The sequence below is a fragment of the Odocoileus virginianus genome, chromosome 2, assembly GCF_023699985.2.
Source record: "Odocoileus virginianus isolate 20LAN1187 ecotype Illinois chromosome 2, Ovbor_1.2, whole genome shotgun sequence".
Taxonomy (NCBI): Eukaryota; Metazoa; Chordata; class Mammalia; order Artiodactyla; family Cervidae; genus Odocoileus; species Odocoileus virginianus.
The window spans coordinates 68518660-68542048 of record NC_069675.1 but is presented as its reverse complement, the minus strand read 5'-3'; the positions used below and the strand labels follow the sequence as shown (position 1 = coordinate 68542048).

At 39.3% G+C, this 23389-nt stretch overlaps 1 protein-coding gene across 3 annotated transcripts in view; it reads left to right on the top strand.

Moving 5' to 3' along the window:
• GPN1 (GPN-loop GTPase 1) overlaps positions 1 to 23389 on the top strand; it is a 25826-nt gene extending 2437 nt beyond the window's left edge. For 2 of the 3 annotated variants that reach the window (XM_020886301.2, XM_020886302.2), the window contains exons 3-12: positions 8075 to 8112; positions 11267 to 11345; positions 11556 to 11650; positions 12581 to 12626; positions 13487 to 13633; positions 14404 to 14486; positions 15730 to 15769; positions 16675 to 16765; positions 20040 to 20147; positions 22054 to 23389. In XM_020886301.2, coding sequence (XP_020741960.1) covers positions 8075 to 8112; positions 11267 to 11345; positions 11556 to 11650; positions 12581 to 12626; positions 13487 to 13633; positions 14404 to 14486; positions 15730 to 15769; positions 16675 to 16765; positions 20040 to 20147; positions 22054 to 22139 — 813 coding nt within the window. In that variant the 3' untranslated portion in view covers positions 22140 to 23389. Of the gene's footprint in view, positions 1 to 6277; positions 6318 to 7138; positions 7206 to 8074; positions 8113 to 11266; positions 11346 to 11555; positions 11651 to 12580; positions 12627 to 13486; positions 13634 to 14403; positions 14487 to 15729; positions 15770 to 16674; positions 16766 to 20039; positions 20148 to 22053 lie in introns of all 3 variants that reach the window. The other variant, XM_020886300.2, reaches the window with a different exon arrangement.

Below are 23389 nucleotides of genomic sequence, written 5' to 3'. Positions count from 1 at the left end.
TTTTCCAGTCCTGTGGCCACTGCTGAATTTTCCAAATTTGCTGGCATATTGAGTGCAGCACTTTAACAGCAACATCTTTTAGGGTTTTCAGTAGCTCAGCTGGAATTCCATCACCTCCACCAGCTTTGTTTGTAGTAATACTTCCTAAGACCCACTTGACTTCACATTCCAGGATATCTGCCTCTAGGTGAGTGATTACACCATTGTGGTTATCCAGGTCAAGACTTTTTTGTACAGTTCTTCTGTGTATTCTTGCCACCTCTTCTTAATATCTTCTGCTTCTGTTAGGACCATGCCGTTTCTGTCCTTTATTGTGCCCATCTTTGCCTGAAATGTTCCTTTGGTATCTCTGATTTTCTTGAAGAGATCTCCAGTCTTTCCCATTCTATTGTTTTCTTCTATTTCTTTGCATTGTTCACTTAGGAAGGTTTTCTTATCTCTCCTTGTTATTATTTGGAACTTGCCCATTCAGATGGGCATATCTTTCCTTTTCTCCTTTGCCTTTTGTGTCTCTTCTTTTCTCAGCTATTTATAAGGCCTCCTCAGACAACCATTTTGAGTTTTTATATTTCTTGGGGATGGTTTTGATCACTGCCTCCTGTACAATGTCACAAACCTCTGTCCATAGTTCTTCTGGCACTCTATCAGATCTAATCCCTTGAATCTATTTGTCACTTCCACTGTATGAGTGTAAGGGATTTGATTTAGGTCATACCTGAATGGCCTAGTGCTTTTCCCTACTTTCTCTAAGTCTGAATTTTGCAATAAGGAGTTCAGGATCTGAGCCACAGTTGGCTCCTGGTCTTGTTTTTATTGACTGTACAGAACTTCTCCATCTTTGCCATTATGTTTGTGAAGAACATAATCAATCTGATTTTGGTATTGACCATCTGGTGATGTCCGTGTTTACAGTTGTCTCTTTTGTTGTTGGAAGAGTGTGTTTGCTATGACCAGTGCGTTCTCTTGGCAAAACTCTGTTAGCCTTTGCCCTGCTTCATTTTGTACTCCAAGGTCAAATTTGCTTGATACTCCAGGTATCTCTTGACTTCCTGCTTTTGCATTCCAGTCCCCTATAATGAAAAGGACATTTGTGTGTGTGTGTGTGTGTGTGTGTGTGTATGTGTGTGTGTGTGTGTGTTAGTTCTGGAAAGTCTTGTGTGTCTTCACAGAACCGTTCAACTTCGACTTCTTCAACATTAGTGGTTGGGGCATAGACTTAGATTACTGTGATATTGAATGGTTTGCCTTGGAAATGAACAGAGATCATTCTGTCATTTTTGAGAATATATCCAAGTACTGCATTTTGTACTCTTTGGTTGACTATGAGGGCTACTCCACTTCTTTAAGGGATTCTTGCCCACAGTAGTAGATATAATGGTCATCTGAATTAAATTCGCCCATTCCGGTCCATTTTAGTTAACTGATTCCTAAAATATTGATGTTCATTTTTGCCATCTTATGTTTGACCACTTACTATTTACCTTGATTCATGGATCTAACATTCCAGGTTCCTGTGCAATATTGTTCTTTACAGCATCGGACTTTACTTTGACCACCAGACATATCCATAGCTGGGTTTCGTTTCCTCTTTGACTCAGCCTCTTCATTCCTTCTAGAGCTGTTTCTCGACTCTTTTCCAGTAGCATGTTGGAAGTTCATCTGACCTGGGAAGTTCATCTTTCAGTATCATATCTTTTTGCCTTTTCACATTGTTCATGGGGTTCTCAAGGCAAGAATGCTGAAGTGGTTTGCCATTCTTGTCCAGTGGACCGTGATTTGTCAGACCTTTCCACCATGACCCGTCCATCTTGGGTGACCCTACATGGCATGACTGATAGTTTCATTGAGTTAGAGAAGGCTGTGGCCCGTGTGATCATTTTGGTTAGTTTTCTGTGACTGTGGTTTTCATTCTGTCTGCCCTCTGATGGATGAGTATAAGAGGCTTGTGTAAGCTTCCTGATGGGAGGAACTGGCTGTGGGGAAAACTGGGTCTTGCTCTGGTGGGCAAGGCCATGCTCAATAAATCTTGAATCCAATTTTCTGCTGATGGATGGGTCTGTGCTCCTTCCCTGTAGTTTGGCCTGAGGCAGCCCAATCTTAGACTCTATGGTTCAGTTCAGTTCAGTCACTCAGTCGTGTCCAACTCTTTGTGACCCCATGAATCGCAGCACGCCAGGCCTCCCTGTCCATCACAAACTCCCGGAGTTTACTCAAACTCATGCCCATTGAGTCGGTGATGCCATCCAGCCATCTCATCCTCTGTCGTCCCCTTCTCCTCCTGTCCCCAATCCCTCCCAGCATCAGGGTCTTTTCCAGTGAGTCAACTCTTCGCATGAGGTGGCCAAAGTATTAGAGTTTCAGCTTCAGCATCAGTCCTTCCAATGAACACCCAGGACTGATCTCCTTTAGGATGGACTGGTTGGATCTCCTTGCAGTCCAAGGGACTCTCAAGAGTCTTCTCCAACACCATAGTTCAAAAGCATCAATTTTTCAGCGCTCATCTTTCTTCACAGTCCAACTCTCACATCTGTACATGACCACTGGAAAAACCATAGCCTTGACTAGACGGACCTTTGTTGGCAAAGTAATGTCTCTGCTTTTTAATATGCTATCTAGGTTGGTCATAGCTTTCCTTCCAAGGAGTAAGCGTCTTTTAATTTCATGGCTGCAATCACCATCTGCAGTGATTTTGGAGCCCCCCAAAATAAAGTCTGACACTGTTTCCACTGTCTCCCCATCTATTTCCCATGAGGTAATGGGACCAGATGCCATGATCTTAGTTTTCTGAATGTTAAGCTTTAGGCCAACTTTTTCACTCTCCTCTTTCAGTTTCATCAAGAGGCTGTTTAGTTCTTTGCTTTCTGCCATAAGGATGGTGTCATCTGCGTATCTGAGGTTATTGATATTTCTCCTGGCAATCTTGATTCCAGCTTGTGCTTCTTCCAGCCCAACGTTTCTCATGATGTACTCTGCATATAAATTAAATAAGCAGGGTGACAATATACAGCCTTGATGTACTCCTTTTCCTATTTGGAACCAGTCTGTTCCATGTCCAGTTCTAACTGTTGCTTTCTGACCTGCATACAGGTTTCTCAAGAGGCAGGTCAAGCGGTCTTGTATTCCCATCTCTTTCAGAATTTCCCACAGTTTATTGTGATCCACACAGTTGAAGGCTTTGGCGTAGTCAATAAAGCAGAAATAGATGTTTTTCTGGAACTCTCTTGCTTTTTCGATGATCCAGCGGATATTGGCAATTTGATCTCTGGTTCCTCTGCCTTTTCTAAAACCAGCTTGAACATCTGGAAGTTCTCGGTTCACGTATTGCTGAAGCCTGGCTTGGAGAATTTTGAGCATTACTTTACTAGCGTGAGATGAGTGCAATTGTGCAGTAGTTTGAGCATTCTTTGGGATTGCCTTTCTTTGGGACTGGAATGAAAACTGACCTTTTCCAGTCCTGTGGCCACTGCTGAGTTTTCCAAATTTGCTGGCATACTGAGTGCAGCACTTTCACAGCATCATCTTTCAGGATTTGAAATAGCTCAACTGGAATTCCATCACATCCACTAACTTTGTTCGTAGTGATGCTTTCTAAGGCTCACTTGACTTCACATTCCAGGATGTCTGGCTCTAGGTGAGTGATCACACCATTGTAATTATTTGACTCTATGGCAGGGCTATTGATTTCCTTTTTTCCTTACCCACTACTATTCTCTCTACCTCTTTTTGACCCGAGGGTGTCAGAGTATGGCTGTTTGGAAAAATGAAGTGACAGAAAGTCAGTCCTCTGTCTTCTAAGCCATAAACCCTTCTGCAGGCTCTGATACATAAACCTTGTTTATGTAGTTTCTTGTCTTCAAGTTTAGAGCATGAGGGTTTGGTGCATAGTCTGCTTACTGATCTGTAGCCATCTTGCAAAGTTACATGGGAAAATGTGTGTGTGTATGCTAGTGTGCATTGTCATGGTAAGAGTTTCCCTCCCTCATCACACTCTGTGAGGTTAAAAAAGATTAAGAATGGGTGAGAGCCAGTGTCCTGATACTTGATAGGATGTAGGCCTCCTGATTTTTAGACTATTCCTTGGTGTTAGTCTTTTCTCCCCTGGTCTCTTTTTAATCTTATTAAGATTGTACTCCAAACATACTAATTAAGGAAGACCTGGTATTAAGAAGCAGAAATCATTATGGGAACAATTTTGGAGAAAAAATATTTCCATCTTTTCACTTAAAGGCTCAGTTCAGTTCACTCGCTCAGTCGTGTCCAACTCTTTGCAACCCCATGGACTGCAGCTTGCCAGGCTTCCCTGTCCGTCACCAACTCCCCGAGTTTGCTCAAACTCATGTCCATTGAGTCAGTGATGCCATCCAGCCATCTCATCCTCTGTTGTCCCCTTCTCCTCCTGCCTTCAATCTTTCCCAGCATCAGGGTCTTTTCCAGTGAGTTGGCTCTTCCCATCAGGTGGCCAAAGTATTGGAGTTTCAGCTTCAGCATCAGTCCTTGCAATGAATATTCAGGACTGATTTCCTTTAGGATGGACTGGTTGGATTTCCTTGCAGTCCAAGGGACTCTCAAGAATTTTCTCCAATACCACAGTTCAAAAGCATCAATCTTTGGCACTCAGCTTTCCTTATGGTCCAACTCTCACATCCATACATGACTATTGGGAAAACCATAGCTTTGACTAGATGGACCTTGTTGGCAAAGTAATGTCTCTGCTTTTTAATATGCTCTCTAGGTTGGTCATAGCTTTTCTTCCAAGGAGCAGTAGTTGATGGGGTAGGTCTACCAACTGCTGCATAGGTTTAGTTAGATATTACTGGATAGATCAATTTCCTTTTTATTTTGAATTCCATCCAAATACATTTTTTTCTAGTTCTGTTGAGATATAATTGACATACATCATTGTATATGATTAAGTTGTATAACATAATGGTTTGATTTAGAAACTCAGGAAGTGATTATCATAGTAAGTTTCAGTTCAGTTCAGTTGTTCAGTTGTGTCCAACTCTTTGCGACCACATAAACTGCAGCACGCCAGGCCTCCCTGTCCATCACCAATTCCCGGAGGCTACCCAAAATCATGTCCATTGAGTCAGTGATGCCATCCAGCCATCTCATCCTTTGTCGTATCCTTCTCCTGTCCTCAGTCTTTCCCAGCATCAGGGTAGTGAACATCTATCGTCTCATATAGATATAAAATTAAAGGAATGCAAAATCTTTTTTCCCTTGTTATGAGAACTCTTAATAGCTTTCATATGTAACATATAGCAGTGCTCGTTACGATTATAATATTGTGTATTACATCCCTAGTATTTATTGGTGTTAGCATTGGAAGTTAGTACCTTTTGCCTACCTTCGTCCACTTGTTCCCTCCCTCCGCACCCACTTCTGGTAACTACAGATCCAGTCTACTTTTTCTGTGTGTTTATTTGTCTTGCAGTGTAAGTGACCTGCCAAAGTATTATCATTAGTTCCTGGTACACAACATACTAATTTGAAATATCTGTAAACATTTCAAAATGACCGCTATGACAAATCTAGTTAATATCTGTCACCATACAACAGTATTATATTATTATTGACTATATTCCCCACACTGTACATTTCACCCCCATGACTCATTTGTTTTGTAATTGAAAGTTTGTACCTTTTAATCTCCATCACTTATTTATCTCCCTGACATCCGCTCCCCAAGTTAATGCCTTTATAAGTGTTATCGGCTTTAACTTAGTTACTAGTAAGTGAGGAGTAAGAAATAAGCCTTTTTTCTTGATTTAACTCCCTTTTTCTATATATATGGTCGCTGAGAAAGTATTTAAGTTGTATAGAACTTTTCTTTTCATCTCAGACCATCCCTACTGTAACTGGAGAACTCCTAGCCTAACCTCCTTCTTGGGTTACTTGGCAGTTATCCTTGGCCATAAGGAAGTAAACCAGTGTGAAACTGGAGAAATTACTAACAGACAGTGCTGAGCGTAGAAGCTTCAAAAGCTGGTTTCAGTTTCTTGTCGGGAGGGAAGATACTTCCAGGGTACCTTTTCTCCTCCTAGTCTGTTCCTGAACTTGCTTCTTTTGCTATCACAGTTCAGTGATCTTAGCTTGAAAATTTATGAAACAGATTTGAAAAGTGACTTGGATGCTAAGAAATTGATTTCTTTCCTCAGAGGAAGCAGAGATGACTTGAGAGGTCAATTGGCTTAGATATTAGAGAGAGTCTGAAATTGTATTGTTTCTTATGTGTTAAATTCCATTTCTCCCCCCCACCCCCCCCACCCCGCAGACATTCGTGACACTGTGAAGTATAAAGAAGTCATGAAACAGTATCCTTTTCCACGTCTACTTTGTTGTTGGCTCATCCCTGGTTAGTTACTGTCTGTGTATTGTGTAGCTTTGAAAAAATATCTGTGCCTTTCCTTGTGAATTATACTAGCAAAAGCATTTAATAGCTTTCAAGTGACTTTATAAAGAGGAGGATGATGAATGTGAGGAGAGGCATTGTAGGTGATTAGACATCCTATTTCAGCTTGTGAGTTCCATTTTCTGCCTTTGTCCCAAACTGCAGGATGTTGTGATTAGCACACAGGATGTTGTGATTAGCACGGAGGATGAGAGGCTAGCTGGTGGTGTGCCTGGGTCCACAAGGTAGTATTTATTGCCTTGGTGGATAAAGCTATTGGTCACCATCTCTTTAGACTGGGAAACTCAAAGGTTAGTAAGATCAACTCTAAGTTTTGGGTTGGTCAGCTCTTAGTACATTGCCCATAAAATGTGTACTTTCCCTTTAGGTCCTGAGTAGGAAGACTGACTCCAATCCTCAGGTGACTTGATGAGTGAGAATCAGAGCAAGGAGTGGTACATAGATGATCGTCATGGCTAATGCTCTCAGGCTGTGAATGCCTGAAATATCTGTCCATTCCATTTGGCCCCATTTTATGTGGCTGTTTTTAAACAATAAATGAATGAGGTAGACATAAATAATGAATGTTTCCCTATGAGGTTAAGATTGTGTGGTACATTGTAGTCAATGGAACACTAATGTTATGCTGGGTTTTTGTGTGTGTGTGTGAGGGATTGTCAAGATAATAAACTTTATCATCTAAATTGATCTATAAGCAATTTAAATCCTTAACTTAATGTCTAGGTATGGACTTGGACCTAATGGTGGCATAGTGACCTCACTCAATCTCTTTGCTACCAGATTTGATCAGGTATATCTGTCTCTATTTACATAGACATGGCTGTGTTAAAACTTGTAACTCTTAAATGCCTTGGCTTGATCACATCAGGAAAGAAGGGCAATCTATCTGGATGTCCATATAGAACATAAGGAGGCATTTTGGTAGACACAGAAGTAGGCAATGTGAGGATGATCAACATGGCGAGAGACTTCACACTGAATGTTTGTGGCAGCCAACACAGCAGACACCTAAGAGACTTGAATTCTCTTGCTCTCTCTCTCTTTTTTTTTTGGCCATGTGTCTTGCAGGATCTTAATTCCCCAACCAGGGGTTGAATCCTGGGTCTTTGGCATTGAAAACACGAGAGTCCTAACCACTGGACTGCCATGGAATCCCCCCGGGTTCTATTCTTGATCTGTTGTTGGCATGCAGTTTTACCCCGAGGGTGGGTTGGAGGGTTGGGGAGTGGGAAGGTCTGCCAGGCAGAGAATGGAATGATTATGGGGCTTTTCACTTGCAGTAGATAGTTGTCATCTATGAGGTTTTCTCTGTCATATTCCACTTCCTTAAGAGTTTTGCATCACTATTTTTTTTTAACCCTGGTTTCACCCAATGAGTCAAGCTGTTAACATTTTACCAAAGCACCAAGAAAGAGACTTAGGAGCGACAGATCAAGTCTTCAGCTGCTCAGGCCCTTGCCCTGTGCTCCAGGGTGTTGTGCTGCTGCAGGTGTGGCTTTGCTTCTGTAGTTCCATGAGCATGTTAGCTGGTGTCCTCAGATGGAGAACATAGAGATTCAGTTTTGAATGGTGCCTGTGAGGTGGGCCACTCTGGACAGGGCCCTGCAATTTTTTTTGTTGAACCCGGATCCTGTTGTAATTGACATCTTTCCCTTTTAGGTGATGAAATTTATTGAGAAGGCTCAGAACATGTCTAAGTAAGTGATTTCAGTCTAATGCCTATTTATTACTCTGTAGTAGACGTGTTTCTAGGTGTTTTGAAAGATTTTGGGATACTATCAAGTTTTGAAAGAGTGAAGTTTGAGATGAAACCATGACAAGTGAAAAAATTGTGGGCAAGAAGACAAGTCATTGAGATGCTCCACATTGTGGAGCTCGGTTTAATAGAATCGCACCCCCAATCACTTTGGAATATGGTTCTGGCTTCTTAGGAGGTATCTTTAGAATTTGAGTCAACTCACTTGTTCAGTTGCCTTCTCTTACTTATTAGCATTAAAGGCTCTGAGATACCTTTCTAATCCTTATTTAAAGTAATATAATTCACATGATTCAGAGAGACTATTTCTTAATTTAAAAAGTATTAAAACATAAAATAGAGTAATATTCTTATTATCATTGTCTATGATTAACTGTTGTTAAATTTTTAATAGGTTTGCTTTTTTAAAAGAAAGGAAGATAATTTATTGTTTTTGTAAAAAGAGTATAGACATTACTGTGAATATTTCCTACCATGCATAGATTTAAAATAGGAAGCTATCATCCTTCTTATCATTAGAAATAACAATCATTATTATCATTATTGCTACTATGAGGATATAGTAGCAGTGATTTCTCATCCCAGGTGTTTCTATTTATATGTACATAGATAGAAGGATGGCTGGATAAGGTGTTTTTACAAAAAAAGGATCATATAGGAGTAGTTTTTTAATTTTTTTATTTTTATTTTATTTACTTTTTTTTAGTAGTTTTTTTAAAGTAACAGCTTTGTTACAGTATGAATTCACAGACCATAAAGTGCACTCTTTAAAAGTATACAGTTTAGTGGTTTTTGGTATATTCACAGAGTTGTGCATTGATCATAATCACCTGATTTCAGAACATTTTCATCTCCAAAAGAACCCCATTCTCATTAGCGTTCATTCTATTCCCTGTTCCTCCAAGCTCCTGGTGGCTGCAGGCACCATTTTATAACATACATGCATTGAGGGTTCCATTTTCTATACATACTTATCAGTACTTATTACTGTTTTCGATTAGAGCCATCTTAATGGGTATTAAGTGGTGTCACCTTGTGTTATGATATATATTTCCTAAATGATTAATGATGTTGAGCACCTTTTAGTGTACTTCTTAGCTATTGGTATATATTTGGAGAAATGTCTATTTGAATTTTTTGCTTTTTTTTTTTTTAAAATAAGTTTCCAGTACACATTATAATTTAACATCTGTGTACACTACAGAGTGATCACCCCCAAAGGCCAGCTATCATCTCTCACCATACAGTTGATCCCTTTCACCTCTGTGACCCACCCACAACCCCTTTCCCATCTGGTAACCACTGATTTGTTCTCTGTATCTGTGAACTTGCTTTTGGTTGGTTTTCTTTTCTCTTTGTTTCATTCTCTCTCTTTTTTCCACCTATGAGTGAAATTGTACAATAGTTGTCTTTTTGCTTCTGATTTGTTTTACTTAGTGTCATCCATGTTGTCACAAATGGCAAGATTTCATTCTTTTTGTATGGCTAAATAGTTTTCTACTATGAGTATACCATGTCTTCTTTATCCATCCATCCATCGGTGAACAGTTAAGTTGCTTCTGGGTCTTGGGTGTAGTACATAGTGCTGCAATGAACGTATGGGTGTGTATATTTTTTCTAATTAGTGTTTTTATATTCTTTGGATAAATACCCAGAAGTGGAATCACTGAATCATATATGGTAGCTCTACCCTTCAGTTTTTGAGGAATCTTCCTACTGTTTTTCATAGGGGCTGTACCAGTTTATACTCCCACTAACAGTGTACGAGTGTTTCTTTTTCTGTACATCTGCTTCAACACTTGTTCTTTGTTATGTATTCGATAAGAGCCATTCTAACAAGTGTGAGGTGACATTTCACTGTGGTTTTGATTTGCATTTCCTTAGTAATTAGTGATGTTGAACATCTTTTCATGTGCCTATTGACCATCTGTGTATCTTCTTTGGAGAAATGTCTACATATTAGATCCTCTCTCATTTATAAATCATGTTGTTTGTGAATTGTGTGTGTTCTTTATGTATTTTGGATACCAATCCCTAATCAGACGTGATTTGCAAACATTTTCTGCTGTTCAGTAGGTTGTCTTTGGGTTTTGTTTTAGCCATGCCCAGTGACTTGTGGGATCTTAGTTCCCCAGCCAGGTATTGAACCCTGGGCCACCGCAGTGAAAGCGCCAAGTCCTAACCACTGGACCACCAGGGAATTCCCACCTTTTAGTTTCGATGATGTTTTCCTTTGCTGTGCAGAAGCTTTTTCATTTGATGTAGTCTCATCTTTTATTTTTGCTTTTGATTTCCTTGCTTTTGGTGTCTGATCCCCAAAAACTTCACAAAGACAGATGACATTGAGGCTACTGCCTCTGTTTTCTTTCAGGTGTTACATTCAAGTCTTTCATCCATTTTGAGTTCATTTTTGTGTGTGGAGTGGTCTGGTTTCATTCTCTTGCATATGACTGATTTTCCTAACACCATTTCTTGAAGAGACTTCCCTTTCTCCATTGTATGTTCTTGGCTCCTTTGTTGTCAGTTAATTGTCCATGTATGAGTGAATCTTTGTTCTTTTTCACAAACAGCTTTATTGAGTTATAGTTCATGTGCCATACACTTTACCCATTTTAATTGTGCAATTCTGTGGCTTTTATGGTAGTTATAGAATTGTACAGCCATCACCACAAGTTTAGAACATTGCATCCCCTCAAGCGGAGACCCTCTTCTTTAGTTACCACCTTCTTCTTTTTCTCTTTCTCCTTTCCCTCCATTTTCCTCCAACCCCACTGCTAAGTATACAGGTTTCCCAAGAGATTTACATACTGGTTTTGGTTATCTCTCATTTTTAATGCAGTGTGTTTCTAAAACTGCCAGTTTCCTCTGTGACTGCAGCACTGATGTATTGCTGCTCCTGCCAATGAACCTGAATACTGGACCCTGACCAAAGCCTGGGGGAATGTGGTCTTCACTTTAATGGCAATGGGAAGACGTGAGACTTGGCATGGGAGGTTATTTCTTGTCTTAAATGCCCAGATGTTAATGTTTTGTGGTCTGGAATATCTTTCAGAGTGCACAAATAAAAACTTCTTTTATGATCTTTTTTGACACAGGTATGTCTTAATTGACACACCTGGACAGATTGAGGTATTCACATGGTCAGCTTCTGGGACAATTATCACTGAGGCCCTGGTAAGTATTCTAGGACTTGTTACTGAGGGTTAAGTAGAGAGCCAGACAAGAAAAACTTCATCTTTCTGCCTGGGAACTTATGTGGGATAGAGTCATAGAGCTCTGCACACCCTCCTAAAGTGGTTCTTCCTCTCCACAGAGGGTAGGAGAAGAGTTTGGGGACAGGTCAAGGACCTTTTGACTAAAGCTGTGATTATTCTGTGGCTTTAGGCATCCTCGTTTCCAACGATTGTCATTTATGTAATGGACACATCTCGAAGTACCAACCCAGTGACCTTCATGTCCAATATGCTCTATGCCTGCAGGTAATGCATTATTGTTGAGCATAGTATTGTGTCAAGAAGTGAAGTCTCCACTTGTTCTTTTCCTTCATTTTTGAGTCCTGAGTGCTTCCCTCTCAGTTTGTGCTGCCCACACCCTCTTTAGTGGCTCTGGGTTGGTGAGGGAAGAAAAGCGCATATGCCTTGGCATCAGCCCCTGGTCATCTTTCCCCTTTGCTTATTACAGAATAGGTGATGAATGAAAATGCACCTTCTGGTAAATGCATTGCCCCAGTTGAATGAAATCCAATTCTGAATAGAATAGAGGCTCTGGTCTAAATGCTTTTTCTTTTTTTTTTGTGCTAGGAAAAATGAGATTATAACATGAGGAGAGACTGAATTAAAGATTCATCTGTGACTCTGCATGCACATATTTTCTCAAGTGTGGTGCTATTAGGAGAGGAAGGGCATCTCCTACTAGGCTATTAGTGTGTTAGACCTAGGAGCAAGGTGGGCCATTATTAACACTGAGTTTAATTTTAGGCATTTGCAAAAAGCAAGCACTCCAGTTTGTCTCTTCTAATGTGACCAGGGATGTTCCTTCCTGTTAAACACAAGAAATCCTGGTCCAAATAGAAATCTGATGTTTGATAGCATGATTTTGTCTTCATAGTAACTGTTTATTAAACAGTTAATTTGGTGAAAACACACACACACACACACACATAAACATACCCAGGATCAGTACCAAAGCATTATTACTCCAAGAATAGGAGAGTGTGTATGTGTGTTATTTGCTTAGTGGTAGTGGTTTACTGCTTGGGATGGGAACACACGTGAGTGCTGTGTGAAAATGGATACCTGTATTTAGAGTCTGAACTCCTCTCCCTTTTAATTACTCAGTTCCATTGGATTAATAACGCAAGCAGGAGCTTAAGTGCTTTTACTAATAATGCCTTCATATTTGATTTTCAGCATCTTATACAAAACCAAGCTGCCTTTTATTGTGGTCATGAATAAAGTAAGTGGAGTCTTCTTCCTGTCTTGCCTGAATATTTCTTTTCATCAGAACCTTGTGTTAGAAGTTTGGTTAGGTGAGAAGGATGATTTCAGATGCTAGAGAGCAGATTTAAGCTAACTGAAAGCAAAGTTGTGAGCACTTCTCAGAAATGGACTCAATTAAATTGAATGAATATATGTCACTGATTCTTCTCCAAGGTTAATTTAGGCTAAATAGAGTAGCTCCTGGTCCACAGCATATGGGTTATCTCTCAAGATCAGGACTGTGTAAATGGTGGAGGGCCTGCCAGTCTATGGAGAGTGGCAATTAAAACAAAACCAAAACTTCTCTGTGGTTGGTTGTTGGCCAGAATGCAAGAGACTGTGTACTTGACTTTGGAGCCTGGAAAATGCTGGCCTCCACTGTGGCCATGGTCACTTGGCAGTGGATAGTGAAGGGTCTGTTTTAACCTGGAATATACAGATCTTCATTTAATTATTTATACTGCACAGCAGTCTTGGCTCTTTGTGGCTTGTTTCAGTGGAGGAGGAAATGGGGGAAGCAGAGAAGGAAAATATATGAATGATTGCTCTTTGTTGTTACCACTTAATTAAAAGAAATTGGGAGGAGGAACTTCCCTGATGGTCCAGTGGTTAAGACTCCACACTTCCACTGCAGGGGTCATGGGTTCAGTCCCTGGTCAGGGAACTAAGACACAGGAACATGCTGTGGAATGTGGCCAAAAGTTTTAAAATTTTTTAAATTAAAAATAAGTAAATAAAAATTTTAATTAAAAAATTAGTTTTAAAAAATAAAAATTCCCATTGTTTGGGGTCTGACCTCATCTCTGGTTGCTGATAACTGTCTTCTCTCTGGTACAGACTGACATCATTGACCACAGCTTTGCTGTGGAATGGATGCAGGATTTTGAGGCTTTCCAAGATGCCTTGAATCAAGAGACTACATACGTCAGTAACCTGACTCGTTCAATGAGCCTGGTGTTAGATGAGTTTTACAGCTCACTCAGGGTAAACTTTCTCTCTTGCTTATGCTGTCCATCTCTCCAGTTAATCTATTAATCCAAAGGGCTGGCTTTGAACATATCTTTGGAGAGGAAGTTCATTACTTTATGAAAAGTAATTTATAAGGCATTGCTTATTAAAAACTGGAGATTTAAAAGATAAATATGATAGAGACCCTACTTTCAGAGAGTTTATGGTCTAGTTAGGAAAGAAGGCTAAACACAGAGTTGAAATACAATGTAATGTAACTTATATTGTGATATATTAGGAAAGATTAAAAGTTGGCCTGATAGTGGTTAGGTGGTAGATCACTTTTGAAATGAGGGATTTTGGAGGATATAGCACATATAGGTGTGCTTTGAAGGAAGGGTAAGATTTGTATAAGGAAAAGAGGGTGTGGGTAGCAAGGAGTATGTTCACTGTCCAAGCAAAAACATTGAGATACTAATTTTTATAGAGAACAGACTGTGGTTTGATGTGATAGGGAACAGATGAAAAGAACTGCTGCTTGTTTGGTCCTCATTTTCTTTTTTCACTTCTCTACTTTCCATGGACTTATTACCATGACTTTTAAACTTAAAAAATTAAAAAATTTTTATTTCCATGACTTTTGAGTAAGCATGCTGTTCTGTATTGTTTTAGCATCATTCTTTGCCAGGGACTTCTTAACTTCCAAACTTCTTCTATGAAGATTTTATGAAATTTGAACCAAATAATGTACACTGTTTAAAAATATGCAGTTGTTTCCTCAGTGGCATTAATGATGCTTTTGGCAGGTGGTGGGTGTGTCTGCTGTTCTGGGTACAGGATTAGAAGAACTCTTCGTGCAAGTTTCCAGTGCCACAGAAGAATATGAAAGGTGAGGATAAAAGAACATTTTATTGATGGCATTCTTAGTTACTCACAATTCTGATATGACAGCAGTTTTTTCAGACAAAATGTTTCAGTTTTCATGTTTGTATTATATTTTCCATGTAGATGTGTACCGGGTGTCATCACATTTAGGGTTAACAAGTACCCATTAGTTTAAAAAAAAAAACAAAAAAAACCCCCACAATAATATAAAATCTTCACTTTATTGAATGATGAAGAACAGGAGTCATCAGGTATTGTAAAAGTCAGATATTAAATATTTTTTGCTTTGTGGACTGTAATAACTCTATCATTGTAGTGCAAAAGCACCTATAGACAATTCCTAAACAATTGGGTGTGGCTGTGTTCCAATAAGACTTTATTTATAAAAATAGACAGTGGGCTGGATTTGGCCTGTTTGCCACATTTGTTGACCCCCGATTAAGAACATAGACTTTGGAGTCAGATAGACATGAGTTAGACTTCTTTTTCCTTCGTTTAATAAGTGAGTAACTGTAGCATTTATTGTTAAGGTTGGTCATTGTGAGGATTATTTGAGATTATTTGAGATGATAGACCTAAAGCACCTAGCATAATTGCCGACACAATGAAAGCATGTTTCTTTATAAATGATTGTTATAACTGTTGTTGTGGTTAATACTGGAGTTCCATTTATCTAAAGGAAAGTGGAGTCAGAGCACCTATACACTTCCCTTAGGTCTGATAACTGGCTGCTTTCTAGCAAGCTTCATACTTAGTACGATCCTAGTAGCCACATTAATATTTTCAGACATTATTTTTTGTTCATCAGACAAGGGTTGTGGGTTTTTTTTTTTTTTGCAAGTGTTATCAAAGCCTCAGGATAGACTCTTTTCTGTATCCTTTCATTGTTGCCCAGATGAATGACATAATTTATATACTGGGCTTCCTGAGTAGGCCTAGCTTCTTTTACTCATCATTTAAACATCTTTTATTCATGTTCATCCAAGTGTATGATGAACTCATCAGTCATGGTCTCTCCAGAGTTGGATCTTCCCAGCTCAGCAGTCAGTCTTTTGTCTCTGCTGGTTTCAGGGTGGGGGGCATGCACCTTGCTTTTAATTCCTTAAGGATAGAGTCTTAGTGACTTAAGATTTGTTACATCTGATGTTTGGTGACATAAGATCTTTTGTTATCATCAAAATACTAGGAAAATAGAGGTAACATGATAAATTATTAATCAAAGGGATTTAGAGTGTTTCTCTTTCCAGAGAGTATCGTCCTGAATATGAACGTCTGAAGAAATCACTGGTAAGATAAGAGGCTGTTTGTGTTTTAGGGCTACTAAAAAACAGTCTCAAACTATGTCCTAATCCTTCTATCCTAAGTGATTTTGTTTTGGTTTATCCTTTAGATACTTGTAACGGCTTTCCTTGTAGCTCAGCTGGTAAGGAATCCGCCTACAAGAATCCGCAGGAGACTTGGGTTCGATCTCTGGGTTGGGAAGATCCCCTGGAGAAGGGAAAGGCTACCCACTCCAGTGTTGTGGCCTGGAGAATTCCATGGACTGTATAGTCCATGGGGTTGCAAAGAATCAGACGCGACTGAGCGACTTTCACTTTCACTTAGATACTTGTGAAGGATACATGGATCTTTTAGATATAATGTATCTTTTAGATACTTGTTAATTTGATCTGTAAATTTGTATGTATGCTGTCTGGATGCAGAAAGACCTTTTTTTCTTCTCTAAATTTGAAGTAATAAAAATTAGGTTTATCCTGTTATATGTGCTGAGCCCTTCTAGTGCTACACCTCTACCCTGACTCCAAGGTCAATTTAAAGGCTGTTGTAGAATTTTGTTTAAGAACAGAGAGGTAGTTCATAACTCTTACCCCAAATGATCAGGTGTCCTGTCCCCATTGGCTCCATTGGACATCTTATCATTCAGCCTTCCTGCTATGTATACTTGAGGGTTCTTTTGAAGATTCTGTGTCCAGTTTCTGAAACCTCTCATACAGTCTGCAGAGCCCTTTGGAATGAATTTATGCTAATATGGGCCCACACTGCTTAGTGTTTCTGTCATCATTCATCCCTTATTTCCCTCATTGTTTAAGTAGCCTCTAGTATTTGTATAATTTGTCATTTCCATTAGAAGTCTGGCATCTAACTTGGGCCTTCTTTTTTAATATAATGACATATTTTTCTGTGTATAATAGGCCAGTGCACAGAGCCAGCAGCAGAAAGAACAACTGGAACGCCTCCAGAAAGATATGGGCTCTGTAGCCTTGGACACAGGAATTGCCGCAGGTACTGGAGGGTCTTCTGGTGTTAGGAACTAAAAGAAGGGTACAGTTATCTCCACTTAGTAGTTAGGTGTTTGGATTTAAGGGAGAGAAAGAGAAAAGGATAAAGTAAATGTGGTATTTCATATCTGTCAATCAATTTAGGTAAATCCTAGATCCAACAAGTAATTGGCCACCCATGTTTCCCAACTGAGCTTTTTTAACCTTTTAGGCTCCTGAAGAGGGAGTGGTCATGACATCCCATGGCCTTAGGTTACATGGCTTGATGTTAGGTTCTCCTAGAGACCATTCCCTAACAAGCTGAATCCTCTGCTCAGGACTCAAACCCACTTGATTAGACTTTCTCCTGATTATTGGAGCTCAGCCCTTACTTAGTTTCTCTGTGTAGGGAGCTTACTTCTATTAGTATATTCAGTTTTACATTTTTTCCTCCTATTTTTCTTTTAAAATTAATTAATTTAATTGGAGGATAATTACTTTATAATATTGTAGTGGTTTTTGCCATACATTAACACGAATCAGCCGTGGAACAGTGGGAAACATGTGTTCCCCATCCAGAACCCCCCTCCCACTTCCTTCCCCGTTCCATCCCCCAGGGTCATCCCAGTGCACCAGCCCTGAGCACCCTGTCTCATACATCGAACCTGGTCCAGTGATCCACTTCACATATGATAATATACATGTTTCAACCCTACTCTCTCAAATCATCCCATCCTCTTCTCCCAGAGTCCAAAAGACTGTTCTTTACTCCTGTGTCTCTTTTGCTGTCTCACATATAGGGTCATCATTACCATCTTTCTAAACTCCATATATATGCGTTAGTATACAGTGTTTGTGTTTTTCTTTCTGACTTACTTCACTCTGTATAGTAGGCCGCAGTTTCATCCACCTCATTAGAACTGATTCAAATGCATTCTTTTTAATGGCTGAGTAATATTCCATCATGTATATGTACCACAGCTTTGTTATCCATTCATGTGCTGATGTACATCTAGGTTGCTTCCATGTCCTGGCTATTGTAAACAGTGCTGCGATGAACATTGGAGTACACGTGTCTCTTTTAATTCTGGTTTCCTTGGTGTGTATACCCAGAAGTGGGATTGCTGGGTCATATGGCAGTTCTATTTCCAGTTTTTTAAGGAATCTCCATACTGTTCTCTGTAGTTGGCTGTACTAGTTTGCTTTCCCACCAACAGTGTAAGAGGGTTCCTATTTCTCCACACCCTCTCCAGCATTTATTGCTTGTAGACTTTTTGATAGCAGCCATCCTGACTGGCGTGAGATGGTACCTCACTGTGGTTTTGATTTGCATTTCTCTGATAATGAGTGATGTTGAGCATCTTTTCATGTGTTTGTTAGCCATCTGTATGTCTTCTTTGGAGAAATGTCTGTTTAGTTCTTTGGCCCATTTTTTGATTGGGTCGTTTATTTTTCTGGAATTGAGCTGCAGGAGCTGCTTGTATATTTTTGAGATTAATTCTTTATCAGTTGCTTCATTTGCTATTATTTTCTCCCATTTTGAAGGCTGTCTTTTTACCTTGCTTATAGTTTCCTTCGTTGTGCAAAAGCTTTTAAGTTTAATTAGGTCCCGTTTGTTTTTCTTTGCTTTTATTTCCATTACTCTGGGAGGTGGGTCATAGATTTATGTGTGATTTATGTGTGATTTATGTCAAAGAGTGTTTTGCCTATGTTTTCCTCTAGAAGTTTTATAGATTTATGGTCTTACGTTTAGATTTTTAATCCATTTTGAGTTTATTTTTGTGTATGGTGTTAGAAAGTGTTCTATTTTCATTCTTTTTCAAGTGGTTGACCAGTTTCCCCAGCACCACTTGTTAAAGAGATTGTCTTTTCTCCATTGTATATTCTTGCCTCCTTTGTCAAAGATAAGGTGTCCATAGGTGTTTGGATTTATCTCTGGGCTTTCTATTTTGTCCCACTGATCTCTATTTCTGACTTTGTGCCAGTACCATACTGTCTTGATGACTTTAGCTTTGTAGTATAGTCTGAAGTCAGGCAGGTTGATTCCTCCAGTTCCATTCTTCTTTCTCAAGATTGCTTTGGCTATTCGAGGCTTTTTTAATTTCCATTACAAATTGTGAAATTATTTGTTCTAGTTCTATGAAAAATACCATTGGTAGCTTGATAGAGATTGCATTGAATCTATAGATTGCTTTGGGTAGTATACTCATTTTCACTATATTGATTCTTCCGATCTGTGAACATGGTATATTTCTCCATCTATTTGTGTCATCTTTGATTTCTTTCATCAGTGTTTTATAGTTTTCTATGTATAGGTCTTTTGTTTCTTTAGGTAGATTTATTCCTAAGTATTTTATTCCTTTTGTTGCAATGGTGATTGGAGTTGTTTCCTTAATTTCTCTGTTTTCTCATTGTTAATGTATAGGAATGCAAGGGATTTCTGTATGTTAATTTAATATCCTGCAACTTTACTATATTCATTGATTAGCTCTAGTAATCTTTTGGTGGAGTCTTTAGGGTTTTCTATGTAGAGGATCATGTCATCTGGAAACAGTGAGAGTTTTACTTCTTCTTTTCCAATCTGGATTCCTTTTATTTCTTTTTCCTCTCTGATTGCTGTGGCTAAAACTTCCAAAACTATGTTAAATAGTAGTGGTGAGAGTGGGCACCTTTGTCTTGTTCCTGACTTTAGGGGAAATGCTTTCAATTTTTAACCATTGAGGATAATGTTTGCTGTGGGTTTATCATTCATATATGGCTTTTATTATGCTGAGGTATGTTCCTTCTATGCCTGCTTTCTGGAGGGGTTTTATCATAAATTCTCCTTTTCTTGAAAAATACTCAGCTCCTCTGTCATTTCACCTTCTGTTCTCTTCAGACCATCTCTGAACTTAAATTTCCATCAGGAAGTTTCCTGATCACTCCACACTTTTATGCTGGACTTACCAGCACACTGGGTCTACTCACATGTCTTTAGCCTTCATAGGAAAAACCATAGCTGCTTTCAAGCTGAGAGCTAGTAAAAACAAATGACATTACTACTAAGACAAACTTCTTGAGAGTTGAGTTTTTCCTCAACTTAAAAATGAGACCTCTTGGGTTACTGGCACTTTGTGAAATAAACTAGTGTAGAAATGTTTAATGGTATGAATAGTACATTTAAAAGAGAGAAGATCCTGCATTTTATCATGATCACTTTCATCCTGCCAATTTTTAATCATAGTTACTTACTGATTCAAAATTACCCTTTTGAAGAGGCCTGTGTTCCTGATATGCTGCTGATAGTATTTTACATGCAGGGAGCTCATCTCCTGTGCTGGACCCTTCTGATTTGATCCTGACTCGGGGAACCTTGGATGAAGAGGATGAGGAAGCAGACAGTGATACTGATGATATTGACCACAGAGGTGAGAGGTGGCTGAGGTGACTCATGATTAACAGAACAACTGCTTATCCTCTCATTGTTTGCCTGGGAGCTTTCTGTTATTGAGAGACTTTAACCATGCAGCCAGTAATAGCGGGGAGAGGAAATGGTAAAGGATATAGCACCAGGAAGGAGTTCCATACATTGAGAGTTCCTGGCCTTCCACAAGAATGGTTAGTACTGAGCTTGATTATGGCCTTTTCTTAGTCTTGTGTCTTCTCATCTTTAGGTCCTAACTCAATTTTGAGGAACCCAGGATTGTTTATTATAATTAAGAATACAGGAGGCCTTAGTGAACCTAAACTAATCAGAAGGGAATGTAACATTGAGGAGAGAATGGCTTTGGAAACCCTAAAGGGTTTTATATGGCATAGTTTTATGGATTGTGGACAGAATCTATTTCTTGAAACAACCCTTTTAGGTCCTTGCTGTGCTCAAGGGTAAACCTCTATTTCAGTGTGCTGGATGCTAACATGTAAATTGCCTCATTTAATAATATTTATTGAGGTATAATTCACAAACAATAAATCCCACCCCTTTAAAGTGTATAGTTCAGTTCATTTCAGTTCAGTCATTCAGTTGTGTCCAACTCTTTGCAACCCCATGGACTGCAGCACACCGGGCTTCCCTGTTCATCACTGCCGGAGCTTGCTCAAACTCATGTCCACTGAGTCAGTGATGCCATCCAACCATCTCATCCTCTGTTGTCCCCTTCTCCTCCTGCCTTCAGTCTTTCGCTGCATCAGGGTCTTTTCCAGTGAGTCCATTCTTCGTATCAGATGGCCAAAGTATTGGAGCTTCAGCTTCAGCATCTGTCCTTCCAATGAATATTCAGGGTTGATTTCCTTTAGCATTGACTGGTTGAAAAAAGAAAAAGGATTGACTGGTTGGATCTCCTTGCAGTCCAAGGGACTCTCAAGAGTCTTCTCTAACACCACAAGTATATAGTTAGATGAATTTTAATACATATAGTCTTGTAGTAATTACCATCATAAGCAAGAAACAGAACACTTCCATCACCCTAAAATTTTGCTCATGCCCATTTTTATTTAGTCCCTTCCCCTACACCAGTTCCTGGCAACCACTTATCTGATTTTTGTGCCTATGATTTTGCCTTTTCCAGAATGTCATGTAAGTGGAATCACATATTTAACTTGACTTTTTTCATAGTGTAATGCTTTTGTGATCCTTCCATGTTATTGCATGTGTAATATGTGTTTTTAAAATTGCTTAGTAATATTCCATTATGTGAATGTGCCTTTGTTTATCCATTCACAAGCCAGTTGACATTTGGGTTGTTGCCAGGTTTAAGCTGTGGTAAATAAATTGCTATAAAGATTGGTTAATAGGTTTTTATGTGGACAGTTTTCATTTCTCTCAGTTAAAAATATGTAGGAGTGGGACCTCATTTTAGTTACTTCATGAGGGAAGCATCTCCCCACCTATTGGTCAAAGAAATTGTACATTTTGGGCAACATGATAAATAGAACCTGTTTTTAGGAAATACTTATTGGGAGAAGTGAACATGTAGTGTCTTAGAAAGCATACAGTTGACTCTTGAACAACTCAGGGACTGGGGTACCTATTATCCTTGGTACAGTTTTTTTTTCCCCCTTGGTACAGTTTTAACAGTCCTCATATAACCAACTTAGAGTTGGCCCTCTGATTCTGTGGTTCTGCATTTGTGGATTTCATCAACTGTGGATTATATAAAACTGTATGTTGTATTTACTACTGAAAAAAGTTAGTGTGTAAGGCGACTCACCCAGTTCAAGCCCATGCTGTTCAAGGTTACATGTACTATTTCTTATGGATGGGAGACAGTGGCTCTAATCCACCTGTCTAATGGGGAGAGTTTGAAAATAACTCAACTTCTTTTTTCCTTATAGTTACAGAGGAAAGCCGCGAAGAGCCAGCATTCCAGAACTTTATGCAAGAATCAATGGCACAGTACTGGAAGAAAAACACCAAATAGTTTCTAAAGTTCAAAATTTTAGAACTCTGTGTGAAGGACTATCTTTATCTCTGACTGGGGGCTACAATCTATAAAGGATGGTTTTGTTCAGAATAGCAGTTTGTCTTACTAGTGAAACTTTCTGACTCCGATGAAGCCAGGAATAGATTATTTGGACCTGATTACCATTGGCCTTCCCCTTGGATTTATGCAAGGAAGCATATTCTGTTTTTGGACACTGATATCCCTTTGAGCCTAAAACCGTAAGTTGTTATCATTTGAGCTCACATACTTTTGCTACTGATGGATGAAACAGAGAACTTAGTAGGCTGGATCTCTAGCCTCTACTTCCCAAGCATTTGCCTTTGAACTTGCACCATGAGTTCCCTTCCTTTTTAGCAGAAAGGGCGAGAGGAAACAGGAGTTTGTCCAGAATAACAGTGGAGTCTCCTTGGCAACCAGTCAATGTTGGTATGAAATGTGCCTCCCACTGGGGAGCTCATTATAGAGCATCAGGTTCACTGAAGAAAGTGGGCAACATGTAGTTATTAAGAATTCTACTTTAGATGCTGGCTTGGATAAAGAGTTTTTAATTTTCACTTTGTTGTAAGCCTGCTTGTCATCATTTTAAGTAAGAAAATCATCACAAATAGTCACTTCAGTTCAGAAGAGAGATTTTAAGCCACATGATGTTTATTAAAGTTCTATGTACACACCACACCTAATAACGAGGTATGAAGCCAGGCCCTGTTTGTATTGTACTTTAATGAAGTGTGTCCTTCCTTAGTGATTTACTCAAAGGACATGGGTTTGGGTCAGGTGCATATTCCATGCATAATAGCCCTGGTAAGTGTTTGCTTCGCCTCCACATTCTTCACAGTATCTTAAAACATTATTTCTCTTAAGAAATTTTATTCCTGCCTAACCTGTATTTCAGTTCAGTGGTTCTCAAAGTGTGGTCTCTGGAACAGAAGCATCAGCACCATCTGGGAGGTTACCAGAAACGGGACATTCAAGACCAAAATCAGAAACTGGGGGTGGGGCGTGGGGCTTAGCAATCTGTTTTAAAAAGGCCTCCAGGGGATTCTGATGCATGCTAAGTTCAGAACAGTGCTCTAACTCAACAGCCTATGGCATAATTCCAGACCAGGTGAATCTCAGGTATCAATGCTCCTATGACCTGCTTTATCAGAGTACCCGAACCTTGGCCATCTAGTGCCTATTCTCCAATTTAAACCATCTAAAAATAAAAATATTTTGTTTTACATGAA